Source organism: Aethalodelphis obliquidens, unplaced genomic scaffold (assembly GCF_003676395.1).
Source record: "Aethalodelphis obliquidens isolate GAN/ISIS:26980383/991018 unplaced genomic scaffold, ASM367639v1 scaffold20, whole genome shotgun sequence".
NCBI lineage: Eukaryota > Metazoa > Chordata > Mammalia > Artiodactyla > Delphinidae > Aethalodelphis > Aethalodelphis obliquidens.
Genome location: NW_020837964.1, coordinates 621,833 through 646,941, shown reverse-complemented (window position 1 = coordinate 646,941; position 25,109 = coordinate 621,833). Strand labels below are relative to the sequence as shown.

At 54.9% G+C, this 25,109-nt stretch overlaps 2 protein-coding genes and 1 long non-coding RNA gene across 3 annotated transcripts in view; 2 read left to right on the top strand and 1 right to left on the bottom strand.

Moving 5' to 3' along the window:
- Positions 1 to 10,921, top strand: part of CDH15 (cadherin 15) — a 20,529-nt gene extending 9,608 nt beyond the window's left edge. Inside the window, exons 6-14 of the mRNA XM_027119897.1 lie at positions 5,183 to 5,343; positions 6,069 to 6,197; positions 6,610 to 6,795; positions 7,735 to 7,988; positions 8,630 to 9,168; positions 9,377 to 9,616; positions 9,732 to 9,868; positions 9,978 to 10,145; positions 10,366 to 10,921. Of these exons, the coding sequence (XP_026975698.1) occupies positions 5,183 to 5,343; positions 6,069 to 6,197; positions 6,610 to 6,795; positions 7,735 to 7,988; positions 8,630 to 9,168; positions 9,377 to 9,616; positions 9,732 to 9,868; positions 9,978 to 10,145; positions 10,366 to 10,590 (2,039 nt within the window). The 3' untranslated portion in view covers positions 10,591 to 10,921. The remainder of the gene's footprint in view (positions 1 to 5,182; positions 5,344 to 6,068; positions 6,198 to 6,609; positions 6,796 to 7,734; positions 7,989 to 8,629; positions 9,169 to 9,376; positions 9,617 to 9,731; positions 9,869 to 9,977; positions 10,146 to 10,365) is intronic.
- Positions 10,301 to 15,940, bottom strand: SLC22A31 (solute carrier family 22 member 31). Its single transcript, XM_027119896.1, is given in 12 exon segments — positions 10,301 to 11,484; positions 11,487 to 11,560; positions 11,937 to 12,048; positions 12,409 to 12,610; positions 12,732 to 12,837; positions 12,939 to 13,084; positions 13,268 to 13,311; positions 13,691 to 13,821; positions 13,823 to 13,852; positions 13,942 to 14,045; positions 15,361 to 15,701; positions 15,820 to 15,940. Coding segments are annotated over 12 exon segments (1,641 nt in total). The 3' UTR covers positions 10,301 to 11,254.
- Positions 15,941 to 16,012: 72 nt separating this feature from the next.
- Positions 16,013 to 25,109, top strand: part of LOC113626941 (uncharacterized) — a 48,722-nt gene continuing 39,625 nt past the window's right edge. Inside the window, exon 1 of the long non-coding RNA XR_003435352.1 lies at positions 16,013 to 16,469. This is a non-coding gene — a long non-coding RNA (uncharacterized LOC113626941). The remainder of the gene's footprint in view (positions 16,470 to 25,109) is intronic.

The following is a 25,109-nucleotide window of genomic DNA, read 5'->3' as shown; positions in this document are numbered from 1 at the left end:
CTGAGCCTTGTCTGCTCCTGCATGCCGTCCACCTTTTCCTTTAGGGCCTTTTGCACGCGGAGGGTGGCTGCTTCAGTTCTGTCAGATAAAAGCCCAAGTGTCTGGTTGGCCGTACATCTGGTTCTGTTGGCTGTTTAATCACTAGGGTGGAATTTTCCCCTCTTTCCCTGTGTGTAAGAGCACAGCAGAGGTGGGGGCCAGCCCACGGTGGGGAGAGGAGACGGGCCTAGCCTCTGCCACTGCTTGAGCTCAGATCCCGGGGGCCTCTCTGCGTTCCCGCCACGGCAGCGCAGCCCTGCATGCAGAGGGGCCCCTAGCGGGGTGACAGCCCCTGTGTGCTACCTGGCAGGGCTCCTGGGGTACTGGGGGGTGGGCAGTCTCGGTCGAAGGTGGTCCCTGAGCCCCAGGGCTGGGGCTGCTTCAGGGTCCCTGCTCCTCCCCCAAAGGCAAAGCGCCGTCCCTCCAGCCCAGCAGCCCCACCCTCACTCTGTGACTGTGGACCACCGATGGCCTTCCCCACACCTGGGCCGCCCTGTGGCCTGAGCCGAGCGGCCCTCCCAGGTCTCCTCCCACCCCGCCTTCCCTGGGAGCAGTCAGTGGGCACGTGGGAGAGGGCACAGGCCCCCGTGTGGGCACCCAGGGACCGCCAGCAGCTGTGCCAATCTCGGCCCCTCTTCCTGCTTCTGTGGGGTCGCTGCACCTGCCCCACCAGGGGAGCCCCAGCGTGTGCACCTCCTGGGGGGTCACAGCCTGGACTCGGGGGTGTCAGGTCGCCTGTGCGTCACCGTCTGACGGGCTCACACAGGTGTGATCTTCCCCTCCGTTCTCGTCGTGGTGGCAGGACTGAGGCCCCCGCCCGCTCACGCCCCCTCACTGGGGACGGGTCCTCAGCCGCCAGGAGCTCACGACACTGACTTCTGTTCTGCCAAATTTTATTGTGGCAGAATACATACAACAAGGTTTAGCGTCTTAACCATTTCTAAGTGTGCGGGTCGGTGGTCTTAGGCCCGTTCACATCGTTGTGCAACCACCACCGGCGTCCGTAGAATTTTCTCATTTTCCCAGACTGGAACTCTGTCCCCATTAAACGCTAACTCCCCATTTCCCCCTCCAGTGCCTGCCACTCACTGTCTGCTTTTGTCTCTATGATTTGTCTGCGCGTAAGTGGAATCGTACAGTACTTGTCCTCCTGGGTCTGGCTGATTTCACTGACCATCCTGTCCTCAGGGCTCGTCAGTGTGGTAGCCCGTGTCAGAATCACCTTCCTTTTCAAGGCTGAATAATACTCTACTGGATGTTTATACCACATTTCGTTTATCTGTTCATTCTTCAGTGGACCCTTGGATTGCTTTTTAGCTGTGGTGAATAGTGCCGCAGTGAACGTGGGTGTCCAAATATGTCTTTGAGACCCTGCTTTCAGTTCCTTTGGGTATGTACCCAGAAGTGGGGCTGGTAGATCAAATGGTAGTTCTATTTTTAATTGTTTTAAATAAATTTATTTATTTTTGGCTGTGTTGGGTCCTCGTTGCTGCGAGCGGGCTTTCCCTAGTTGTGGTGAGCGGGGGCTACTCTTCGTTGTAGTGCGCGGGCTTCTCATTGCGGTGGCTTCTCTTGTTGTGGAGCGTGGACTCTAGGTGTGCGGGCTTCAGTAGTTGTGGCTCGTGGGCTCAGTAGTTGTGGCGCACGGGTTTAGTTGCTCTGCGGCATGTGGGATCTTCCCGGACCGGGGCACGAACCCGTGTCCCCTGCATCGGCAGGCGGACTCCCAACCACTGCGCCACCAGGGAAGCCGTATTTTTAATTTTTTGTGGATCCTCCATGGTGTTTTCCACAGTGGCCGCACCATTTTCCATCCCCACCAACAGTGTAGGAGGGTCCCAGTTTCTCCACATCGTCACCAGCGCCTGTTGCTTTTTGTTTTGTTTTGTTCTGTTGCTGTTAGCAGCCATCCTAATGGGTGTGAGGGGCTGTCTCGTGCTTCTCATCTGCATTTCCCCTAATGATTAGTCATGTTGAGCGTTTGTTCACGTGCATATTGACCATTTGTGTATCTTCTTTGGAGAAAGGCCTGTTCAAGTCCCTTTGCCCATTTTTGAATTGAGTTGCTTGTTGGTTTTTTTTTCTGGTTGAGTTTTACGGGTTCTCTGTATATCCTGGATATTAATCGCTTATCAGATATATGATTTGCAAATATTTTCTCCTATTTCGTGGGTTGTCTTTTTACTGTGTCGATAGTGTCTTTTGATGCATTTTTAAATGTTCGTGAAGTCCGGTTTGTCTATTTTTGTTGTTGTTGCCTGTGCCTTTGGTGTCATATCCAAGAAATCATTGCCTTCGTGACATTACCAGTGTCCTATGTTTTCTTCTGAGAGTTTTAGTTTTACGTTGTACACTTAGGTCTCATCCATTTTGAGTTGACTTTTGCATATGCTGTTAAGTAATTACGGGTCCAGCTCCATCCTTCCGCCTGTGGATGTCTTTCCCGGCACCATTTGCTGAGGAGACCGCCCTCTCCACGCTGAATGGTCCTGGCGTCCTGTGTGAAATCACCTGCCCGTGGATGTGAGGTTTATCCTGGGCTCTCTATTCGGTTCCATCGGTCTCTGAGTCTGTCTTGAGGGCAGGTGCACACTCATTACTTTTGCAGAAAGTTTTGAAAACAGGAAGTGTGTCCCCCGGCTTTGTTCTTTTCCAGGATGGTTTAGGCTATTCAGGGTCCCTTGAGATCTTATAGGAATTTTAGAATGAGTTTTGTATTTATGTAAAGAAACTGTCCTTAAGATTTTGGTAGGGATCGCACTGCATCTGTAGGTCGCTCTGGGTGGTAGTGACGTCTTAGCAACAAGTCTTCTGTCTGTCCGTTTATTTGTGTTTTCTCAGTTTCTTTCACTGATCTTTTGTAGTTTTCATTGCGAAAGCTTTCACCTCCTTGCCCACGACACTGACATCCTGAGGCATTTAGGCGGTTGTTGTGATGATTGTCTCTGCGTGAGTCTGCGTGGCTGGAGCCCCTCAGGAGGCGTGCACATCCCGTTCCTGGAGATGCCGATTTGGGTGTGTAGTTCAGGGGGTGTCCGCCAAGCTTCTTCGCTCTGGCTTTTCTCCTTTCCCCTTTGTAATTAATAGGTGTCTTGTGGGAGACCCTTTGAGACTGTGCAGGTGTCCTGCTGCCCCTCAAGCTGCCGCCCAGCCGTTAGCATCTCTGGCGGCTCTTGCCTGCGTCAGCTGTTGTTTCTTCATTGTTTCTTCTTGCTCATCACTTGGCTCTCTATTGTATGATAGGACTTCAGTACCCCTGTATATGAATATGTGTGTATGTGTTACCCACCAGGGTTCTTGGCCTCTTTAATCAATAGAAATTGATCAAAGGCCAGACAAGAAATTCAGGCAAGGCTTTATTGGGGCCCCCGCTGCAGCGGTGGGGAGTGGTTCCCTTGCTAGCTTGCTCCCTGAGGGGGGGCGAGCTTGTTCCTTATATGGGGTGTGTTCAGGGGTCAGGGGTGTGTCCGGGGGGTCAGGCTGCGGAGGGGTGGCTTAGGGGGTTTGCCGTAAACAGAAAACTCATTCTAAAATTCCTATAAGATCTCAAGGAACCCTGAATAGCCAAAACCATCCTGGAAAAGAACAAAGCTGGGGGACACACTTCCTGATTTCAAAACTTTCTGCAAAGGTACAGTAATCAGTGTGCACCTGCCTTCAAGACAGACACACAGACCATAGACCGATGGAACTGAATAGAGAGCCCAGGAATAAACCTCACATCACGGGCAGGTGACTTTACACAGGACGCCAGGACCATTCAACGTGGAGAGGGCGGTCTCCTCAGCAAACGGTGCCGGGAAAGACACCACCTTAGGTGGTGGTGTGTGCGCGGGGCGCGCACAGGTACCCTGCTTCTGCTCCCGGCCGGTGTTTGCTCTTCAGAAGTGGCCGTTGGGCTTTTTAGTCTCTTTGTATGTCGTCCAGAATTGGCGCGAACTGCCACGTACGTAGTTATTTTTAGTCCCTTGTAGTTCCTCTGTATTCTGTGGCTTGAGGAGACCTGTGTCCAGGCGCAAGCCCTGCAGCAAAGGGTCCCGGGTCCCCGCCTGTCTCGTACGTGTTTTGTTCACACGGATGTGTCTGGATTTGTGGATTCTTGCTTCACTCAGTGGCTTGTGCTGCTTTGCACCGTTGTTTTGAAGCTCAAATCCTGGCTGATCAGAAGCTCATCAAACCGGCCCAGGCCCCTTCAGCAGCCGGGGCTGGGAAGTAAGCTCACATACTTACAGACGTGCGTGTGTGCACGCACTGTCACAGCTGTGTTAACACGGCTCTGTGCCTTCATCACAAGTCGCGAGTCCTCTCTGGCACCTCCACTTCTGATCCAGCTCTGCAGGGTTCCTTTTGGGTCCTCTTCTCTGTTGGCGAGCAAGCTGGGCTCCAGTCACCCCAGGAGTTTGCGCACTTGCTCAGTCACAGAGAGCCCGACCGGTGCCTTTGGAAGCGCGTGTCTGCATCCCGGTGGCAGGGTGCCTATTCTAAACATTGTTTTTGGCTTTAGCCTGGGGTCCAGCATCATGCCAGGAGTTACCTGCTAAGGTAGCTTCCCACCTTCTAAGGCTGGGTCAGTGGCCGGGTCACTACCGTTCATCAGACACCAGCATGACACTCAGCTGACCCGTCAGGGCCCAGGAGGGGCTGGGATGAGCCCAGTCACAGGTGAGGGGGGGCTAGCTCCTCGGGTGGCCCGAGGCTGGTCCACCTCACCGGGATAACTTTGAGTACACCTGATCTGGGCCGGTGTGGGGAGGGGTGGTCAGACCTGAATTGCTCCAGAGAACAGGTGGGCACAGGTGCTGGGGCACCTCCAGGACCCCTGCAGAGGCCCTTCTCTCCTGAGATCCAGGGCCTGGTTTGCCCCAGAGCGCAGGTGCGGCCCTGGGCGCTGCCTCGCCCCGCCTGGGGCTGGTTCCCCAGCGGGCTCGCCTGGTCTGTCTCAGGGTTCTGTAGGAGACAGGTGTCAGCAGTGTGTATCGGACACCCGACCTCATCCCCACAAGCGACGCAAGCCAGGATGCCGGGATGCTTGCACGTTCAAGGCTGATCGGGGGCCTGGACCCGGTGCGGCGGGCCGCGGGGGAGTGGGCAGCGCGCCCTGGCAACCATGGGTGTCACCCCCACATGTCCCCTCCCTTCCCAGGAACCTACGTGACCAGGGCTGAGGCCACGGATGCGGACGACCCGGAGACGGACAACGCGGCCCTGCGATACTCCATTCTGGAGCAGGGCGGCCCTCAGCTCTTCAGCATTGACCCGCACACGGGGGAGATCCGCACGGTTCAAGTGGGCCTGGACCGCGAGGTGAGGCCATGCAGCTGCACCTTGACAGCTGAGGCAGGGCAGCCCCCCAGAAGAGCGGTCCGAGTGCCGCGGACACTGTCCGTGGCCCTGGGCTCCGGCAGACCTGCCCCGCGGGTAGTTGTGTGGTTCGGTCCAGAGATGGTGTGAGGGGCCCTTAGCGTGTTTTTCTGCCGGAGACCTCCCCCACCCTGTTGCCTGCAGAGCAGTAGGGCTCCTCGGCCTGGGATGGGCCCACAGCGACCACGCATGCTGCAGAGAAACAGTCGCCCTCCAGCCGGCCGTGCCCACTCTTCCCCTGTGGGGCCCCTGCGGCCCCTGGCTGCCGGGCTTCTGTGTGGCATTGGCACCTCACCTCCAGGAAGCCCTCCTTGGTTTCCCCAGGGCCACTCACTGCGTTAGTTGATCTCTGTCCCCTCTCTCGGCAGCCGCACCTGGCTCCCCAGGGCAGGGACCCCACACCCCAGTGCAGCAGGTGCCCCGTGAGTGCTCATCCGGCTCGGCAACCGTCCTCTTGCCCACTCACAGGCTGGGGCAGAGTCTGGGGTCGACAGTGGTGCCGTCGGACCCGGAGAGGCTCGGCAGCCTGTTGCCCCAGAGCTTGGGAGCAGGGCAGATGCCGGAGCCTCCTGGGGTCTGCCGGCCCTGCCCCCAGGCCCTAAGGTGGCTGACCAGCCCCGCCCTGCGCGCCACCTGGGTCTCCTGACCCCATGTCACTGTGCTCCTAGGCGGTCGCCGTGTACAACCTGACCCTGCAGGTGGCGGACATGTCTGGAGACGGCCTCACCGCCACTGCCTTGGCCGTCATCACCCTGGAGGATGTCAACGACAACGCCCCCGAGTTCACCAGGGCTCAGGTGCTGCCACCGTCCTCACCTCCACCGACCGCTGCTCAGGGCTGACCTCCCCCCGATCCTGGGGCTTCTGGTGGGTGGGAGGCTCGGTGCTCCACAGAGGAGGCATCCTGTGTGGACCATGCAGGATACCCTGCCAGAGGCCAGCATCGGGGGGGGGGGGCTGTGAGCATGTCAGGAGCTAGAGGGCCGTGGGGGGAAGCCACGAAGACCCTGGGGTGGGACCTGTCCCCAAGCCTTCCTGGGTGGGAGCGAGCGGCAGCCCTGCCCTCTGGGGAGGATGTGCCCAGCACATGGCCGAGACTGGGAGGGGGCTCCTGGTGCCCTGGACTCCTCGTGGGTGGGCAGTGGGAGGGTGACCCCGCAGGGGACCGTCCCTGGCCCACCCGTGGGTAACGGGGCCGAGTTCCCACAGTTCTTCCTGGAGGCCACAGAGGCCGTCAGCGGAGTGGACGTGGGGCGGCTGGAGGTAGAGGACCGGGACCTGCCCGGCTCCCCCAACTGGGTGGCCAGGTTCACCATCCTGGAGGGCGACCCTGACGGGCAGTTCGCCATCCGCACCGACCCCAGGACCAACGAGGGTGTGCTGTCTGTGGTGAAGGTGAGCTGAGGAGGGTGCCTCTCCTCACACCCTGGGACCCCGTTTGGACCCTCTGTGCATCCTTAGGAAGGGAGCGAAGGGGACCAAGAACGCTAGGACTGTGGGCTTGGGCCACGCTGACCACAGGGGGACAGGGCTGGAAGGAGGGGGCAAGCCCACGTTACTTCCAGTGTCTTGCCACTTGAAGTACATGATCAACACGCACAAATACAGACCTCACATGTTGGCCAAACTGAGACCAGAGACAAACCCAGCAGGACATACGTGTGCACACATACGTGTGCACGCACACAGGTGCACGCACACACCTGAGCATACACACGTGCACACACGTGCATAGAGATGCAGATGAGCTGTCAACACAGGAAGAGCCTTATTGCCAGAGACTGGCTCACGCCGGCCGTCGTGCAGGCGGCTGGCAAGTCCGGAGTCTGTGGGGCTGCGACAGGCTGCAGAGTCAGGACCTGAGGCTGCATCTGGAGGTGGGAGCCCTTCTTCCCCAGGGCAGCCTCAGGTCTGCTCTCAGAGACTCTCACCCACAGATGAGACCCACCCAGGTTCTCCAGGACCGTCTTCTTTATTTAAAGTCAGCTGATTGGACAGGTCAGTTCAACCATGTCCACCAAATACCCTCTTAGCAAGACCCAGGCGAGTGTCTGCTTGGGGCACCGAGGAGGACGCCCGGCCAGGGGACGGGAAACTGGCCTCACAACACCCAGCAAATACATTTGCGTGATGAGTAGCCGTCATTTTGGCATTATTTTTTGTGCCTTTTTGTCCTGCATGATTTTTGTTTTTCCGAGGCTAAAAAGCAGAAGGAAAGAAGGGGCTCTGAGGACAGAGCAGAAGAGGCCTCTCCGGCCGCAGCTGCCTCAGGCTTCCCTGAATGGGGGGAGGGGGCCGGAGTCCTGACGGGCGGCCGCCCCGCTTCCCCTGCAGCCGCTGGACTACGAGAGTCGGGAGCACTACGACCTCAAAGTGGCGGCGCAGAACGAGGCTCCCCTGCAGGCGGCGGCCCCCAGGGCCGAGCGGGGCCAGGCCAGGGTCAGCGTGCAGGTGCGGGATGTCAACGAGGCGCCCGTGTTCCAGCAGAACCCACTGCGGACCAGCCTGGCCGAGGGGGCGGCCCCAGGAACCCCCGTGGCCACCTTCTCTGCCCGAGACCCTGACACACAGCAGCCGCAGAGGCTCAGGTGGGGGCCCCGGGGTGAGCAGGGGGAACTCACAGCCCCAGTCCACCTCCCAGCCAGGGTAGCAGCACAGCTAAGGGTACTGAGCCCTATGCCCTGAGGGTTCCCATTAGGGCCCTGGTCGGAGGGCAGAGGGCTCATCTGTGTGCGTCACCGAGAGCCCAGGGGCTCTCAAGTACCGTGCGTGCGTGCGTTCGTGCGTGCGCGTGCGTGTTCACGTGACCTCGTCCTGTAGGCAGGACTGGGCTGCATCTGGCGCACGCTGACACGGCCCGTCTGTGTTGGCTAGCCTCTGAGTGTCCGGCCCTGTCCGTTCCAGGGAGCCGTTACTCCACTAGGACTGGCTGTTACTGTCTCGGATTTCACCCCCTGCCCTGGCCCTATGTACCCTTGTCTGTCAACATGGTGCCCACCGTTGAATCCTAGCTGTCACTCAGTGGCCACGGGGCCCTGGGCAGCTCACCTGCCCTCCCCGAGCCTCAGTTTTTTCATCTGTTGATTGGGATGGAAAATACCAGCTTAGGGCTGTGGAAGGACTATCCTTAAAGGCCTGCGTATGTGTGCGTGTGTGCACGTCTACACGTGACCACACCTCCGGGGGTCCGGCTCAGGCTCAGGGCCCCTCCTCCCCTCCTCGCCAACAGCTACTCCAAGGACTATGACCCTGAAGACTGGCTGCAAGTGGACGGGGCCACTGGCCGGGTCCAGACCCAGCGCGTGCTCAGCCCCGCATCCCCCTTCCTCAAGGACGGCTGGTACAGGGCCATCATCCTGGCCCGAGATGATGGTGAGCGTGGAGCTCGGCCTGGGTTCCAGGGCTCCCTGACCCTGGCTGGGGCCCCTGCTGCTGCCCAAGGGCTGAGAGCGGGTGCTCCACCGAGCAGACTTAAGGGGTGGGTGGGGGCTCTGCAGGGGCAAGGGCCCACCAGGCCTCTCCTGCTTGCAGCCTCCCCACCCAGCACGGCCACAGGGACCCTGTCTGTTGAGATCCTGGAGGTCAACGACCACGCCCCTGAACTGTCCCCGCCGTGGGGCAGCCTGTGCAGCACACCAGAGCAGGGCTCCGGTCTTCTCTTGGGGGCCACGGATGAGGACCTGCCCCCCCACGGGGCCCCCTTCCACTTCCAGCTGAGCCCCAGGCTCCCAGAGCTGGCCCGGAACTGGAGCCTCAGCCAGGTTAACGGTGAGCTCGCCCCACGTCCCTGGGGGTCCAGAGCCTGGGGCAGGTCCCCACTGGTTCCCACCTCAGTGCGCTGCATCCTCAGGCCCGCAGGGATCAGTTATCACACACACGGGACAGGTGGGGAACCCAGGCCGGCTGCCGCCGGAAGCACAGGCGCAGAGGGGCGTGGCCGCCCCCTGCCCCTGCTGACCGCCGGCACCCCCTGCAGTGAGCCACGCGCGCCTGCGGCCCAGGCTCCAGGTCCAGGAGGGGCTGCACCGTCTGAGCCTGCTGCTCCAGGACTCGGGACAGCCGCCCCAGCAGCGCGAGCAGCCCCTGAACGTGACCGTGTGCCGCTGCGGCCTGGACGGCGCCTGCCTGCCGGGGGCCGCTGCGCTGCGGGCGGGTGGCGCGGGCATCAGCCTGGGCGCCCTGGTCATCGTGCTGGCCAGTGTCATCCTGCTGCTCTGTGAGTGCCCACGCCTGCAGATCCCTGCCCCGCCCCGCGCCGCCTGGCAGCCCCGCCCTGCCCGCCTTGCCCCGCCCCCACCCCACACCGACCTCCGCTGCCCCCCCACCCCCAGTGCTCGCCCTGCTGGTGGCCCTCCTGGTGCGGTGCCGGCAGCAGTCGTGTGACAAGAGGCTTTTGCACGGGCTGCAGGACGACCTTCGGGACAACATCCTCAACTACGACGAGCAGGGGGGCGGGGAGGAGGACCAGGTGAGGGGGCCGGGGTGGCTTACAAGTGCTGGGGGGTCTCCCCAGGGGCCCCAGCTGGCCAGCCGCCTCCCGACCCTCACCCCCACGCGCTCTGTCCGTCCCTTCTCAGGATGCCTATGACATGGACCAGCTGCGCCACCCGGCAGAGCTGGCGGCCCTGGGCGCCCCGCTGGGACGGCCTTCTCTGCGCAGAGACGCCCCGTTCGGCCGATCGCACCCCCAGGCCCCCCGCGTGCTGCCCACCAGCCCCTCTGACATCGCTGACTTCATCAACGAGGTGGGTGCCCCAGGGGCGCCCTGCACCCCGTTTCCCCACCCCACGAGCCTGAGGCATCGCTCTGGGGCTGGACAGGGGTGGTGGTTCTTGCCGAGGAAGGAGAATCGCCCAGAGAGAACCTTGCCCCCAACCCGGCTCCTGGGGCCAGGCCTTGGCCGAGCTGGTGGCGGAGGGCGCTTGGCCGGTGCGTGCTGGTCCTGAGCCCCAGGCCTCTCCACAGGGCTTAGAGGCCGTGGACAGCGACCCCGCCGTCCCTCCCTACGACACGGCTCTCATCTATGACTACGAGGGGGACGGATCCGTGGCAGGCACGCTGAGCTCCATCCTGTCCAGCCTGGGTGATGAGGACGCAGACTACAGCTGCCTCTGGGACTGGGGGCCCCGCTTTGCCCGGCTGGCCGACTTGTACGGGCCCCGTGAGGGCACCAGGGAAGAGGCTTTCTGATGGGGACCTGCACCCACCCTGCTGAGGGCACAGCCTCCCGGACACAGGGCAGACCACAGGCGCTTGAGCGGACACGCCGGACTCGGCTGTGTGTCGAGATGGACAGAGGGCCCTGCGCCCCACCCTGCCCCGTCTCAGCCAGGGGAAGTAAGGGTCCAAAGCCTAGAGTGGAGTGGCCAGAAGGAGGCGCCCCTCCTGCCCCGTCAGTTGCCTCCAATGGGGTCAGAGGCCCCATTCCCAGCTCTGCTTCCCACCCACGCTGATCTCATCTCTGTATGAAAGGAAGCAGCTCTCGGGCAAACGTGAATTAAAAACGTGCTCATCTCTCCAACGCACGGTTGGCACGGCGACTTGCAGGGCCTTTCTGCACCTCAGTCTCACCAGAGCCGCAGCAGTGGGCTGGCCCCCGAGGGGGTGGGGGCAGTTGGAGAGGTTGCGGATGCCTGGTTGTGAGGGGGAGGTGGACACCAGAAGCCCCCTTCAGCCACTGGTGCGGCCTGAGGGAAGAACCAGCGAGGGCGCCAAGTTCCACGGACGCCTTTATGCTCCCCACGTGGAGGGGGAACCAGGGCCCCCGGCAAAGAGGCCCACTTCCCACCACCCTCCCGTTCCTTCCCGAGACCCGTCTGCCCGTACTGGCGGGTGGCGTGTCTCTGCAGCCTGGTCACCCCTCCCGGACCAGCTGTGTCCCGGCCCTGGGGAGGGAGGCTGGCAGCAGGGGCAGGTGGTCCTGGCGGGGGTGGCCCCAGAGGAGCGGGGAGCGGCGCAGGCGGTCGGCGTCCTGCAGCGACGGGGGCAGTGCGTGGCCACAGCTCTCGGGCAGCAGCAGGACGCGCAGCAGGGCGAGGACGGCCAAGGACGGGAAGGCCACGTGTTGCAGAAAGAAGCCATGCTGCCACGCGTGTCGGTGAGCGGGGCGGCCACCTGGCCCAGGAACCCAGCTCCCAGCACCAGGCCCAGCCCGGCACCCCTGCAAGAGGGGGCGGTGGGACACGGCCCAGCGGGGCACCCAGCGCTCCTGGGGTGGATGGCCCTTAGCAGGCCCCAGGAAGACACCTGCAGAGTCGGGGGGGGGGGGGAAGCTGCCCTGGATCGAGCGCTGTCCTTTCCATTAGGAAACTGAAAGTCCATTTTTGCCCTGGAATCCGACCCTGCCTGGGGGCTATCACTTCCGACCACCCACCGCTCCACTCATGAGCTGATGTGCAGACCCTTCTGCGGCCATTGTCCCCCTCGCCACCCAGGAAGAGACACCTGAACTCTGGTCCCGATGGCATGGACCTGGGGTGTGGGGAGCGCGGGGCGCACAGGCAGCGCCCTGCCCTCCAACCCTGCACTCTTCTCACCTGCTCACCATGGGGAAGACCTTGGCTGAAAAGAGGCTGCTGAGGGCGGACACTGCCTGGGAGGCCAGGAGCCCCAGGACAGAGATGGGCAGCAGCGTCCAGCCAGGCAGGTCTGGGGAGGAGGAGAGGCCCCACGCTGCCCACACTCCCTCCCTCCCCTCACCCGTGTCTCAGGGATCCGGGCCTCCCCAGCCTTCTACCTCTGCTCCTGCACTTGGGGTCAGGGGTTGCAGGCTGCCCCCGGCCACACCAAGCCCTTATATTAAGCCCCTTCACGTAGAATCTTTTTGGCCCTCACCTCTTTGGGCCTCAGTTTCCCCGGGTGCAGAGTGGGGAGGTGGGTGGGGAGAGAACAGCAACCTCATGCGAATGCCTCATGCCCTGTGCCTGCCTCTCCGGGATCCCCACCACCACTGGGCAAACCCCCAGCCACACATGACAACCCTGCCAGCCTGCAGGGCCCCACACTCACACTGGGCCCCTGCAAGGAGCAGCAGGGGTGCCAGGCCCAGGACCAAGGTGCCCAGCAGCAGGACTGGGCGGCGCCCCCAGAGATCTGCTGTCAGGAGCTGGAAGACCACGGCCGCTGCCTCCAGGCTGGCCTCCAGGAAGTAGGGCCAACAGAAGGCGGGGTCACGCGTGGCCAGGTTGCGCAGGAAGCTGGCTCTGATACCCTGCCGATCAGCCTGGGAGGCATGGCAAAGCTGCAGGCCCAGCCAGAGCCGCAGACTCTCACCCCGTGGGGAAGGCCAAGATTCCTCCCTCCCCTTCCCACCCACACCCTCCCCTCCTCACGAACTGAAGCCCAGGATGAGTCCGTTTCTCCAGGCGACGCGGGTATGCCAGAGTTCCAGGACCGAGTGGTGTCGGGGCTGGGGCTCCCTGCACACAGCACGTCCGGCTCTGCGGCCCCGGGGACATAATGGGGCATGAAGGAGGGGATGACACCTCTCCTCCCTCCTCCAGCACCCAGGCCTCCCTTCTCCCTGGCTGGTCCATTACCCGTAGCCAGGGAGCTCTCCTCCTCTGAGCTGTCTTTGTGGTCCACACCACTGGCTTCCGCAAAGCGCCGCAAGATCTTCCTGGCTCGGGCCGGCTGCCCTGTGGCCAGCAGCCAGCAGGGAGACTCGGGGAACAGGGCTGGAGACCTGCGGGTTTGGGGTGAGGATGCCAGGGGACCTCCCGGTAGAGAAGGACCCAGTGGCGAAGCACAGTGCATGGCTCTGTGTCCCTGGGTCCCTGGCCCGTGCCCATCTTCCTGCTGCTGCATGGAGGTCAGAGGGAAGCAACACACGTGGCCTCCACAGTGGATGTGAACCCCTCTCACTCACCCCCAAAACAGCAGCAGGAGTCCCGTGGCCAGGGAGCTCAGCCCCTGCAGCAGGCGCCAGTCTTCCAGGAGCAGGGCCAGGCCAGGCAGCGGCAGCATGCCCGCCACAGAGAAGAGGCCGCCCCCGTGGAGAATGCCAGGCAGCGCGGGGCGTCACCCAGCTCCAGGCCTGGGCAGACACAGACGGCCTGGGGCCCAGGCCTCTCGGGAGGGCTGCCCTGTCCAGGGCTGTGGTGATCAGTCGCTGGCCTGCCCAGGACCTGGACATCTGAGGCACCCGGGCCTGCCCACAAAGAGCAGAGCCCACAGAGCAAACAGCTCCCCGCCCACCTTCTGGAGAAGGGCCCTCGACTGGAGTGCCAGAAAGGCGCCCTCCAGCGGGCCAGAGGCCTAGCCTGAGTGGGCGGCCCCCAGAGCCCCCCACAGTACTCATGAGCCACATAGAAGGCTAGGGAGGCTCCTGCTGAGGCCCCCCCACGAAGCAGCTGCAAAACCAGTAGGGCGGCAAAGCCAGTGGCCAGGGCCTTGCTGGCCCCCAGGCCCGTGGCCAGCACCGGAGCCCACAAACACAGCCCGGCGGCCAAACCTAGTGGGCAGCAGGGGACACACGTGGATTTGGGTCAGGAGGGCTCAGGGGAGGGCTGCCAGGGCAGAAGGGCAGGGGCAGCGCCTCACCGGTCACAGCCTGGGCCCAGGAGGACACAGCCCAGCAACCAGCCCAGGAGGTAGTCCACCTGCTCCAGGGGCACCTTGCAGCCGTCCTCACACACGAGGTTCCACTGTAGGGGATACCAGTCACCTGTCAGCTAGCCAGGACCCCTACCCCCGCTGGAGTTCCCAGAATATCACGCTGGAAGGGACCCTAGGTATCCTGTTCCGATTCCTCCCTGGAGACAAGGGGAAACAGGTAGAGAGACCAGGGACTTACTTGCTCAGGACTCAGGATCACACGGCATGGCCTCCTGACCCTGGTGGTCTTCACATGGAACTGGACAATTCCTGGTCTGAGCCCCCAGGTGGTAGAGGCCTGGGGTCCCCAGGACACCCGCATGGAGCCCCAAGTCTGGTTTCTCCTTTGCTCTGCACGGGGTTGCACCTGCCTTTCTCCGGCCATCACTCTGCTGCCAGGCTGGCCCCAGGGCCTCTCCTGCCCTTCCCCTGGCCTGTGCACCTCGAGAGCCACTCCTGGAACAGGCTGCAGGGCCACGCCCACCGGCTTTTCCCGGCCAAGGGCCCTTTTCCCGGGCTACTCTGTGTCTTCTCCTCAAGCTTGACACACCCTTTTGGGTCACACTACGTCAGAGTTTTTATTTTAAAATCCGACTGCTTGTGAAAGCTGGTGGGCGAGGATCCATCACTACACCAAACGGGTGGCCAGAAGGAGGAAGCCCAGCTGGTTCAGGGCCCCAGGTGGGCCCGGCAGGGATGTGGCAACCCTGTCCAAGCTTCCACCGGGGGCCCTTCCTCCCAGGGGCAGGGGGTGGGGCTGCGGGCAGAGGCTGCCAAGAGGAAGGCAGGGTGGGCTGGCCTAGCCAGAGGAGGGGGAGGGAGGCCCCGTTACCCGCTCCGCGTCCTTGGCGTCCCTGCCCCTAGGCCAGCCTGCACACACCTTACAGGTAGGAGGTCTGCTCTTCAAAAACGGAAGTGACCCAATCACTCTCTTGATTCAAAGTCTTGGGAGCCCAGCCTGAACACCTGCATAGCCCAAAGCCACAGGTTGCTAGAATGTTCATGGCACCGAAGGGAACTCCAGGCCCTGCTGACCGCTGGGCACCTACCTGCTCAAACCTTCGGCTTACCGCCCCCCTCCCGGACTGCCTGCCCACCTTGGCAGCACCCAGCCTCGGACTCTGCCTTTAGGCCCGGCACCCTGCCTATGGACACCTGCTGCACCGTCAGACAGGAGGGGGCTGAGCCCCGCGCAGTCGAAAGCCCCAGTACCACAGCCCCGGTCGATCAAGGGCCGAAGACCGAGGCGGGACTGGAGGAGGGGGAACAGAGGAAGGGCGCTGAGGGCAGGGGGACGGAAGGAGGGGGAGACAGAGCAGGGAAGCAGAGGACGGGGCGGGGGACGGAGGGGCAGGTGCAGAAGACCTGGGTGACCGGGCTGCGCAGCAGGCCGGCGGCGGGCAGCGCGTAGCGCCAGCCGCGCGTGCAGGACCGCGTGCCGTTGGGGCGGACGCGGGGCGCGGGCTCGGGGTAGCTCAGCGGCAGGCAGGGGCCGGGGGCGAGCGCGGGGTCCGGACCGCAGTGGTTTGCGGGCAGCGCGGTGAGCAGCAGCTCCGAGCCCAGCGCCAACCCCAGCGCCACGCACGGCAGCCACGAGGCGGCGGCCAGCAGGCACCGGGACCGGCCGAAGCCGCCCGCCGCGCGCAGCACCCGCGCCTCCAGCTCCGTCCCAGGGCTCTGCACTCCGGCTGCCGGCGGGGTGGGGCCTGAGAGAGAAGGTACCTGAGGGGCGGGGCCTGAGAGGGCGCGGCCCCATAGGGGCGGTGTCTGCGCTCTGGAGGCCGGCGGATCGGGGCCTGGGCGGGGCCCGGAGAGAGGCGGGGCCGGAGAGCGGCGGTATCGGCTGGGTGGAGCCCTGGAAGGCAAAGCAGGCCGCCGGGCGGGGCCTGGGCCGAGGGGCGGGACGGATGGGGTGTGGCCTGGAGCGGGCTGGGGGCGGGGCCATCGAGGGCCGGGCAGGTGAGGGGCCTGGCCGTGGACGCGGGGGCGTGGTCAGCGAGACGTACTAGCACGGAGCGTGGCGTGGGGCCGCGGCCTTCGGGGCGCTTTGGAGCGCGCGAGGTCCGAGCGGCGTCGGAGCAGGAAGGAGGTCCGGCCAGGCCTGCGTAGCGCGGGCCACCACTGCTCCCCGGCGGCCGGCCGCGGCGCTGCAGCCAGGGAGGGAGCGCCTCCGGCCGTCCAGCTCGGACCGTCCAGCTCGAACCCTAACCCGTCCAGCTCCCTTCGTCCTCCGGGGACCGTCCTGTGTGGCCACCGGTCTGCAGCCCCGGCGGAGCGTGGTGGCCGGAAAGGAGAGGCCCCACTCGGTGCTGCGCGTCCTCAGAAGTTTGAGGGTTATCGTAGGGTTATTCGGTAAAACGAGCTTCCAAGTTACTTTATCCCGCGCTGGTCCTCCTGTGAGCTTGGCTCGGAATACGCTGCACTTCGGCTTAGCCGACACCGTCACCCTGGAGGGTCTCCATCCCAGGAACAAGGTAAGTCGCGTTTGTTTTTCACTTTTCGTTTTCGCAGGGAGGAAAGTTAAAACAGGTCCTATAGATTATGCTTAATTGTTTTTAATTGAAGAAGAATTCACATAACATGAAACTAACCATTTAAGGTACCACCACCACCTTTATCAAGTTCCAGTATATTATCACCACCACGGAGGAAAACCTGGTACCCATTAAGTAATGATTAAGTGATCACTCCCTAGCCCTCCTTCTTCAGCCACCTGGCAACCGCCCGCCATACAACACGTGGCCTTTGAGATCTGGCTTCTTTCACTTAGAATAATGTTTTCAAGGTTCACGCACATTGTAGCAGGTGTCAGGACTTCATTCTCTTTTACGGCTGAATAATGTTCCATTATATGTCACATTTTGCTTATCCATTCATCTGTTGAGGGACGTTTAGGTTGCTTCCACTTCTTGCCTAAGTGTTTGACTCCCTGTTTTCAGTTCTTTTGGGTGTATACCTAGGAGTGGAATTGCTGGGTCATGTGGTGAGTCTGTGTTTAATTTTTTGAGGACTCGCCAAGCCGTTTTCCACAGTGGTTGCCTATTTTGCATTCCCACTAGCAATATATGAGGGTTCCAGTTTCTCCAGTTTCTCGCCAACACCTGTTTTCTCTTAAAAAAACAAAAGCCAAAAAAAAAACAGAACTAGCCCCATCCTGGTTGGTGTGAAATATCTCACTGAGGTGTTTGTTTGTTTTTTGCCAGGTGGGAAGGCTTGTGGGATTACAGTTCCCCTAACGGACTGAACCCGGGCCCTAGCAGTTGAAAGTTTACTTAGGTTTTGATTTGCGTTTTCCTAGTGGCTAGTGATGTTGAGCATCTTTCCATGTGCTTGTTGGATGTACGTTTGTCTTTGGAGAAGTCACTGTTCAAATCCCTTGCCCATTTTTTACTTGGGTTGCATGCCTTTTTGTTGTTCAGTTGTAAGAATTCTTTACGTATGCTGGATACTAGACAGCATTAGATACATGATGTGCAAATATTTTCTCCCGTTCTGTAGGTTGTCTTTTCACTTTCTTGATTGTGTCCTTTGATGCACAAAAGTTTTTAACGCTGATGAGTTTCAGTTAATTTTTTCTTTATGCTCATGCTTGCAGTGTCATATGTAAGAAGCCATTACCAAATTCAAGATCATGAAGATTTACACCTGTGTTTCCTTCTAATCGTTTTATAGTTTCAGCTCTTAGATTTAAGGCTTTGATCCAATTTGAGTTAATTTTTTTTTTTTTTTTTTTGCGGTACGCGGGCCTCTCAGTGTTGTGGCCTCTCCCGTTGCAGAGCACAGGCTCCGGACGCACAGGCTCAGCGGCCATGGCTCACGGGCCCAGCCGCTCCGCGGCACGCGGGATCCTCCCGGACCAGGGCACAAACCTGCGTCCCCCACATCGGCAGACGGACTCTAAACCGCTGCGCCACCAGGGAAGCCCCTTGAGTTAATTTTTATATGGTATGTGATAAGGGTTCAACTTCATTGTTTTGCATGTGGATATCCAGATTTCCCAGCACCATTTGTTGAAAGGCCTATCCTTTCCGCATTGAATTGTGTTGGCACCCTTGATGAAGCCAGTTGTATGGTTAATATCTGGACTCTCAATTTTATTCCAAGGATCCCTGTGTCTGACCTCATGACAGAAGCATAATGTCTTGAGAACTGGAGCTGTGTAGTGTGTTTTGGAATTGAGAGGTGTGGGTCCTCCAACGCTGTTCTTTTTAAGATTGTTTCGGCTGTTTATTTTTCACTAGCAACTCCATATGAATTTTAGGATCACTTTTTCTATTTCTGCAAAAAAAGAATGTTGGGATTTTAGTAGGGATTGTGTTGAATCTACAGAATGCTTGGGGAATATTGCCATCTTAACAATATTAAGTTTCACAAGATGTCTTTCCATTTATTTAAGTCACCTTTAACGTCTTTCAGGAGGGTTTTGTGGTTTGGGGTATACAGATCTTGGACTTGATGGAATTTATTCCCAAGTATTTTATTATTTTTGATGCTATTGTAAGTGAGGTTACCTTATAAATTTCCTTCTCAGATTGTTCATTGCTAGTGTATAGACGTACAAGTCGTTAAAAACTACTGATCTGGTGTCCGACAATTTTGCTGGATTTCTTTATTAGGACTTTCTACACATGACATCAAGTCATTTGCAAATAGAGATAGTTTTACTTCTTCCTGTCTAATTTGAATGCCTTTTCTTTCTTTCTCTGACTAGAACTTTTACTATAATATTGAATAGAAGTGGTGAAAATGGACATCCTTGTCTTGTTCCAGATTTTAGAGGAAGAATTTTCAGTCTTTCATCACTGATTATTATATTAGCTTTGGGTATTTGGGATATTAGCTTGGGGCCTGCTGAGGTATTCTCCTTCTATTCCTTTTTTTTTTTTAAGATTTATTATTTATTTATTATTATTAATTTTTGGTTGCGTCTGTTCTTAGTTGCGGCACGTGGGATATTCGTTGAGGCATGCGGGATCTTTCATTGTGGTGCGTGGGCTCTTCATTGCGGTGCGCAGGCTTCTCTCTAGTTGTGGCGCCTGGGCACCAGGGTGCGTGGGCTCTACAGTTTGTGGCACGCAGGCTCTCTAGTTGAGGCGCTCGAGCTCAGTAGTTGTGGCGCGCGGGCTTAGCTGACCCGCAGCATGTGGGATATTAGTTCCGTGACTAAGGATCGAACCTGCGTCCCCTGCATTGGAAGGCGGATTCTTTACCACTGGACCACCAGGGAAGTCCCTACTCCTGGTTTTAAAATGTTTTATCATGAAATGATGCTGAATTTTATCGAATGCTTTTTCTGCATTAATTGAGATGATCATGTGGTATTTTTTCCCTTCCTTCTATTCATGTGGTGTATTACATTGACTGATTTTTGTGTGTGGAACCACCCTTCTCATTCCTCAGATAAATCCGGCATGATCATGGTGTATAATCATTTTAATGTGCTGCTGGATTCAGCATGCTAGTATTTCCTTTCTTTTTTAAAAAATATTTTATTGATTTATAGCTGATTTACAATGTTGTGTTAGTTTTGGGTGTACAGCAGAGTGATTCAGTTATACATATACACATATACACTCTTTTTCAAATTCTTTGCTCATAGAGATTATCACAGAATATTGAATAGTGGTCCCTGTGCTATACAGTAGGTTCTTGTTGGTTATTTAATATACAGTAGTGTGTGTATGTTAATCCTAAGCTCCTGATTTATCCCCCCACCCCGTGTCCCCTTTGGTAACCATAAATTTGTTTCCGATATCTGTAAGTCCATTTCTGTTTTGTAAATAAGTTCATTTGTATCATTTTTAAAAATTAGATTCCGCATATGAGTGATATTTGCTAGTATTTTCTTGAGGACATTTGCATCTATTCATAAGATACTGGTCTGTAGTTTTTTTCTTTGGTGTCTTTGTCTGACTTTGGAATCAGGATTATGCTATCCTCATAACTTAGGACACATCCAATAGGGCACACGTCCAATAACTTCGGAGGTGTTCCTTCCTCTTCTGCTTTTTTGCAAGAGTTTGGAGTGGATTAGTGTTAATTCCTTAATGTTTGGTGGGATTCACCTGTGAAGCCGTCTGTTCCTGGGCTTGCTTTCTTGGGATGTTTTTGATTACTGACTCGGTCTCTTTATTTCTTACAGATCTATTCTTATTTCTTCGTGGGTCAGTTTGGGTAATTTGTGTGTTTCTAGGTATTTGTCCATTTCATATAGGTTTTCTAATATACTGCCGTTGTTTATTGTAGAACCTTTCCTTATTTCTGCCAAACCCATAGTAATGTCCCCTTGTTCACTACTGATTATAGTGATTTGAGTCTTCTCTTTTTTCTTAGCCTCCATAAAGAATTGTCCACTTAATTGATCCTTTCAAAGAACCTGCTTGTTTTGCTGATTCTCTTATTTCATGTATCTCCACTCCAGTCTTTATCCTTTAAGCTAAACCCAAAGCCTCACTTCTACTGCCTTTGGGTTTAGTTTTCTCTTCTTTTTCTTGTTCCTTACGGTGTGAAGTTGGGTTATTGATTTCATTGTTTTTTTGTGTAGCAGGCATTTACATCTATAAGATTCCCCTGGAGTACTGTATTCACTGCATCCTATACGTTTTTCATTTTCTATAGTTTCCAAGAATTTCCAAAATTTCCTTCGTGATTTCTTCTTTGACTCATTGGTTATTTAAGAGTGTGTTCTTTAACTTCCACGTGCTTGGAATTTTCCACTTTCCTTTCTGTTACTGATTTCTAACTGCATTCCGATGTGGTCAGAGAAGATCATTTGTGTTATTTCAGTCTTTTCAAATTTACTGGGACTTGTTTCATGGCCTAGTGAGTTATCTGTTCTTGAGAATGTTCCATGTACACATGAGAAGAATGTTTATTCTGCTGTTGTTGGGTGAAATGTTCTGTGTATGTCTGTTAGATCTAACTAGTTTATAGTGTTCAAGTCCTCCATTTCCTTACTGAATTTCTGTCCAGTTGTCCCATCCATTATGAAAGTAGGGAATTGATGTTTCCAACTATTGTTACAGAACTATCTATTTCTCCCTTCAGTTCTGTCAGGTTTTACATCATACATTTTGGGGCTCTGTAATTTGGTGTGTATATGTTTATGATTTTTATGTCTCCTTGATGGAGATATATATATATATATATATAATCTTAAAAAATCAATATATAATGTTTTTCATTGATTCTTGTAACAAATCAATATATAATGTCTTTCACTGATTCTTGTAACAATTTTTAAATCATCAATATATAATGTCTTTTTAAAAATCAATATATAGGGCTTCCCTGGTGGCGCAGTGGTTGAGAGTCCGCCTGCCGATGCAGGGGACACGGGTTCGTGCCCCGGTCCGGGAAGATCCCACATGCCGCAGAGCGGTTGGGCCCGTGAGCCATGGCCGCTAAGCCTGCGCGTCCGGAGCCTGTGCTCCGCAACGGGAAAGGCCGCAACAGTGAGAGGCCCGTGTACCGCAAAAAAAAAAAAAAAAAAAATTCAATATATAATGTCTTTCATTGATTCTTGTAACAATTTTTAAGTTACATTCTGTTTTGTCTGATAATAGTATAGCCACCCCGGCTCTCTTTTGGATTTATTTGTTTTATGTATGTCTTCTGTGTGTATGATTCTTTGTTGTTGTTGTTCCTTAGTTCTTCCATTACTGTCTGCTTTTGTATTTAGTTAATTTTTTTAAGTATACCATCTTGATTCCATTTTCTTTTCCCATATGCTTTTTACTTATTTGTTTGTGGTTACCTTGGGGATTACAGTTAACATCTTATGACAACCTAGGTTAAACTTATTTAAATAATACCATTTAAAAATACCATTTTTGTATTATATAAATAATACCAATTAGTTTCAATAATATACAAACACCCTGCTCCTGTATATCTCTGTCCCTCCTTTATTTTTTAAATTATTTTTTAATTAATTAATTTATTTGTTTATTTTTGGCTGTGTTGGGTCTTTGTTGCTGTGGGCGGGCTTTCTCTAGTTTCAGCGAGCAGGGGCTACTGTTCTTTGCGGTGCGTGGGCTTCTCATTTTCGTGGCTTCTCTTGTTGCAGAACACGGGCTCTAGGTGCGTGGGCTTCAGTAGTTGTGGCATGCAGGCTTTAGTAGTTGTGGCTCGCGGGCTCTAGAGCGCAGGCTTAGTAGTTGTGGTGCACGGGCTTAGTTGCTCCACGGTGTGTAGGATCTTCCTGGGCCAGGGATTGAACCCGTGTACCCTGCATTGGCAAACGGATTCTTAACCACTGCACCACCAGGGAAGCCCCTCTGTCCCTCCTTTAGATTGTTATTTTCACAGATTACATCTTTATATATTGTGTTCAAAGATTTATAATGATTATTGTGTGCATTTGTCTATTAAATAATATTAGAAAAAGTGGAGTCATAAACCAAAGTTCAATAATAGTGGCTTTTATGCTTACCTATGTATTTACCTTTACTATTTGCTATTGACTGAATTGTGTCCCCCAAAATTCATGTGTTGAAGCCCCAACCCGCAATGGGATGGTATTTGGAGACGGAGCCTTTGGGGGTGATTAGGTATTGAGGGTAGAGCTCTCAGGATGTGATTAATGCTCTTAATAAGAAGAGACACAAGAGAGATCTCTTTCTCTCGCTCCACCATGTGAGGACACAACAAGAAATTGGCCTTTTGCAAGCCTGGACGAGGACCCTCACCAATCTGCTGGCACTTTGATCTCAGGCTTCCCAGCCTCCAGACTGAGGAGTAAATGTTGTTTAAGCCCCTCAGCCTGTGATAAAATGTTGCGGCATCCGAGTTGACTAAGACACTGGTGTTCGTTATCTTACTTATGGCTTTGAATCGCAGTCTAGCATCATTTCATTTCACCGTTAAGGACTCCTTTAACATTTCCGTAGAGCAGGTCTCGTGGCAGTGAACTATTCCAGCTTTTGTTTATCTGGAAGTGTCTTAATTTCTCTTTCATTCTTTTTTTTTGGTTTATCGATATATTTTTTGTTGAAGTATAGTTGACTGACAGTGTTGTGTTAATTTCTGCTGTACGGCAAAGTGATTCAGTTATATATATATATATACATATATATATATATATATACATATATACATACACACATTTTTTAATATTCTTTTGCCCTGTGATTTATCACAGGATATTGAGTACAGTTCTCTGTGCTATACAGTAGGAACATGTTGCTTATCTATTCCATATAGAAAAGCTTACATCTGCTCACCCCAACCTCCCACTCCATCCCTCCCCTAAACCCCTCCCCTTTGGCAAACACCAGCCTGTTCTCTGTGTCCGTGATTCTGTTTCTGTTTCATAGATAGGCTCATTTGTGTCATATTTTAGATTCCATATATAAGTGACATCATGTGGTATTTGTCTTTCTCTTTCTGACTTATTTCACTTAGTATGATAATCTTTAGTTGCATCCATGTTGCTGCAAATGGCATTATTTTGTTGTTTTTTTACAGCTGAGTAATATTCCATTGTATATATGTACCACATCTTCTGTTCATCTGCCGGTGGACCTTCTGGTTGTTTCTGTGTCTTGGCTGTTGTAACTAGTGCTGCAGTGAACGTTGGGGTGCATGTATATTTTCAAATTATAGTTTTCTCTGGATATATGGCCAGGAGTGGGATTGCTAGATCACATGGTAATTCTATTTTTAGTTTTGTGAGGAACCTTCATACTGTTTTCCACAGTGCCTGAACCAACTTAACATTCCCACCAACAGTGTAGGAGGATTCACTTTCCTCCACACCGTCTCCAGCATTTGTTGTTTGTAGACTTTTTAATGATGGCCATTCTGACTGGTGTGAGGTGGTACCTCGTAGTTTTGATTTGCATTTCTGTAATCATTAGCAATGTTGAGCATCTCTTCACGTGCCTACTGGCCATCTGTATTTCTTCTTTGGAGAAATGTCTATTTAGGTCTTCTGCCCATTTTTCAATTGGGCTGTTTTGTTGTTGTTGTTGGGTTGTATGAGTTCTTTGTATCTTTTGTAAATGAAGCCCTTGGCGGTCACATCATTTGTAAATATTTTCACACATTCTGTAGGTGGGTTTTTTTGTTTTATTTATGGTTTCCTTTACAAAAGCTTGTAAGTTTGATTGGGTCTCATTTGTTTATTTTTGTTTTTATTTCTATTGCCTCGGGAGACTGACTTAAGAAAACATTGGTACGATTTATGTCAGAGAATGTTTTGCCTGTGATCTCTTCTAGGAGCTTTGTGGTGTTAGGTCTTATGTTGAAGTCTTTAAGCCATTTGAGTTTATTTTTGTGCATGGTGTGAGGGTGTGTTCTAACTTCATTGATTTACACGCAGCTCTCCAACTTTCCCAGCACCACTTGCCGAAGAACCTGTCTTTTTCCCATTGTATATTCTTGCCTCTTTTGTCAAAGATTAATTGACTGTAGGTGTGTAGGTTTATTTCTGGGCTCTCTATTCTGTTCCCTTGACCCATATATCTGTTTTTGTGCCAATACCATGCTGTTTTGATTACTGTAGCTTTGTAGTATTGTCTGAAGTCTGGGAGGGTTATACCTCCTGCTTTGTTCTTTTCCTTCAGGATTGCTTTGGCAATTCTGGGACTTTTATAGTTGCATGTGAATTTTAGGATTACCTGTTCTAGTTCTGTGAAACATGTCATGGGTAATTTGATAGGGATCACATTAAATCTGTAGATTGCTTTGGGTTGTATGGCCATTTTAAGAATATTAATTCTTCCAGTCCAAGAGCATGGGATATCTTTCCATTTCTTTGAATCATCTTCACTTTCTTTTATTAATGTTTCATAGTTATCAGTATATAAGTTTTTCACTTCCTTGGTCAGGTTCATTCCTAAGTATTTTATTTTTGGAGGTGCTATTTTTTAAAATAAATTTATTTTGTTTATTTATTTTTGGCTGCCCGGGGTCTTTGTTGCTGTGCGCGGGTTTTCTCTAGTTGCGGTGAGCGGGGGCTACTCTTCATTGTGTTGCAAGTGCTTCTCATTGTGGTGGTTTCTCTTGTTCCGGAGCATGGGCTCTAGGTGCATGGGCTTCAGTAGTTGTGGCACGAGGGCTCAGTAGTTGTGGCTCACAGGCTTAGTTGCTCTGTGGCATGTGGGATCTTC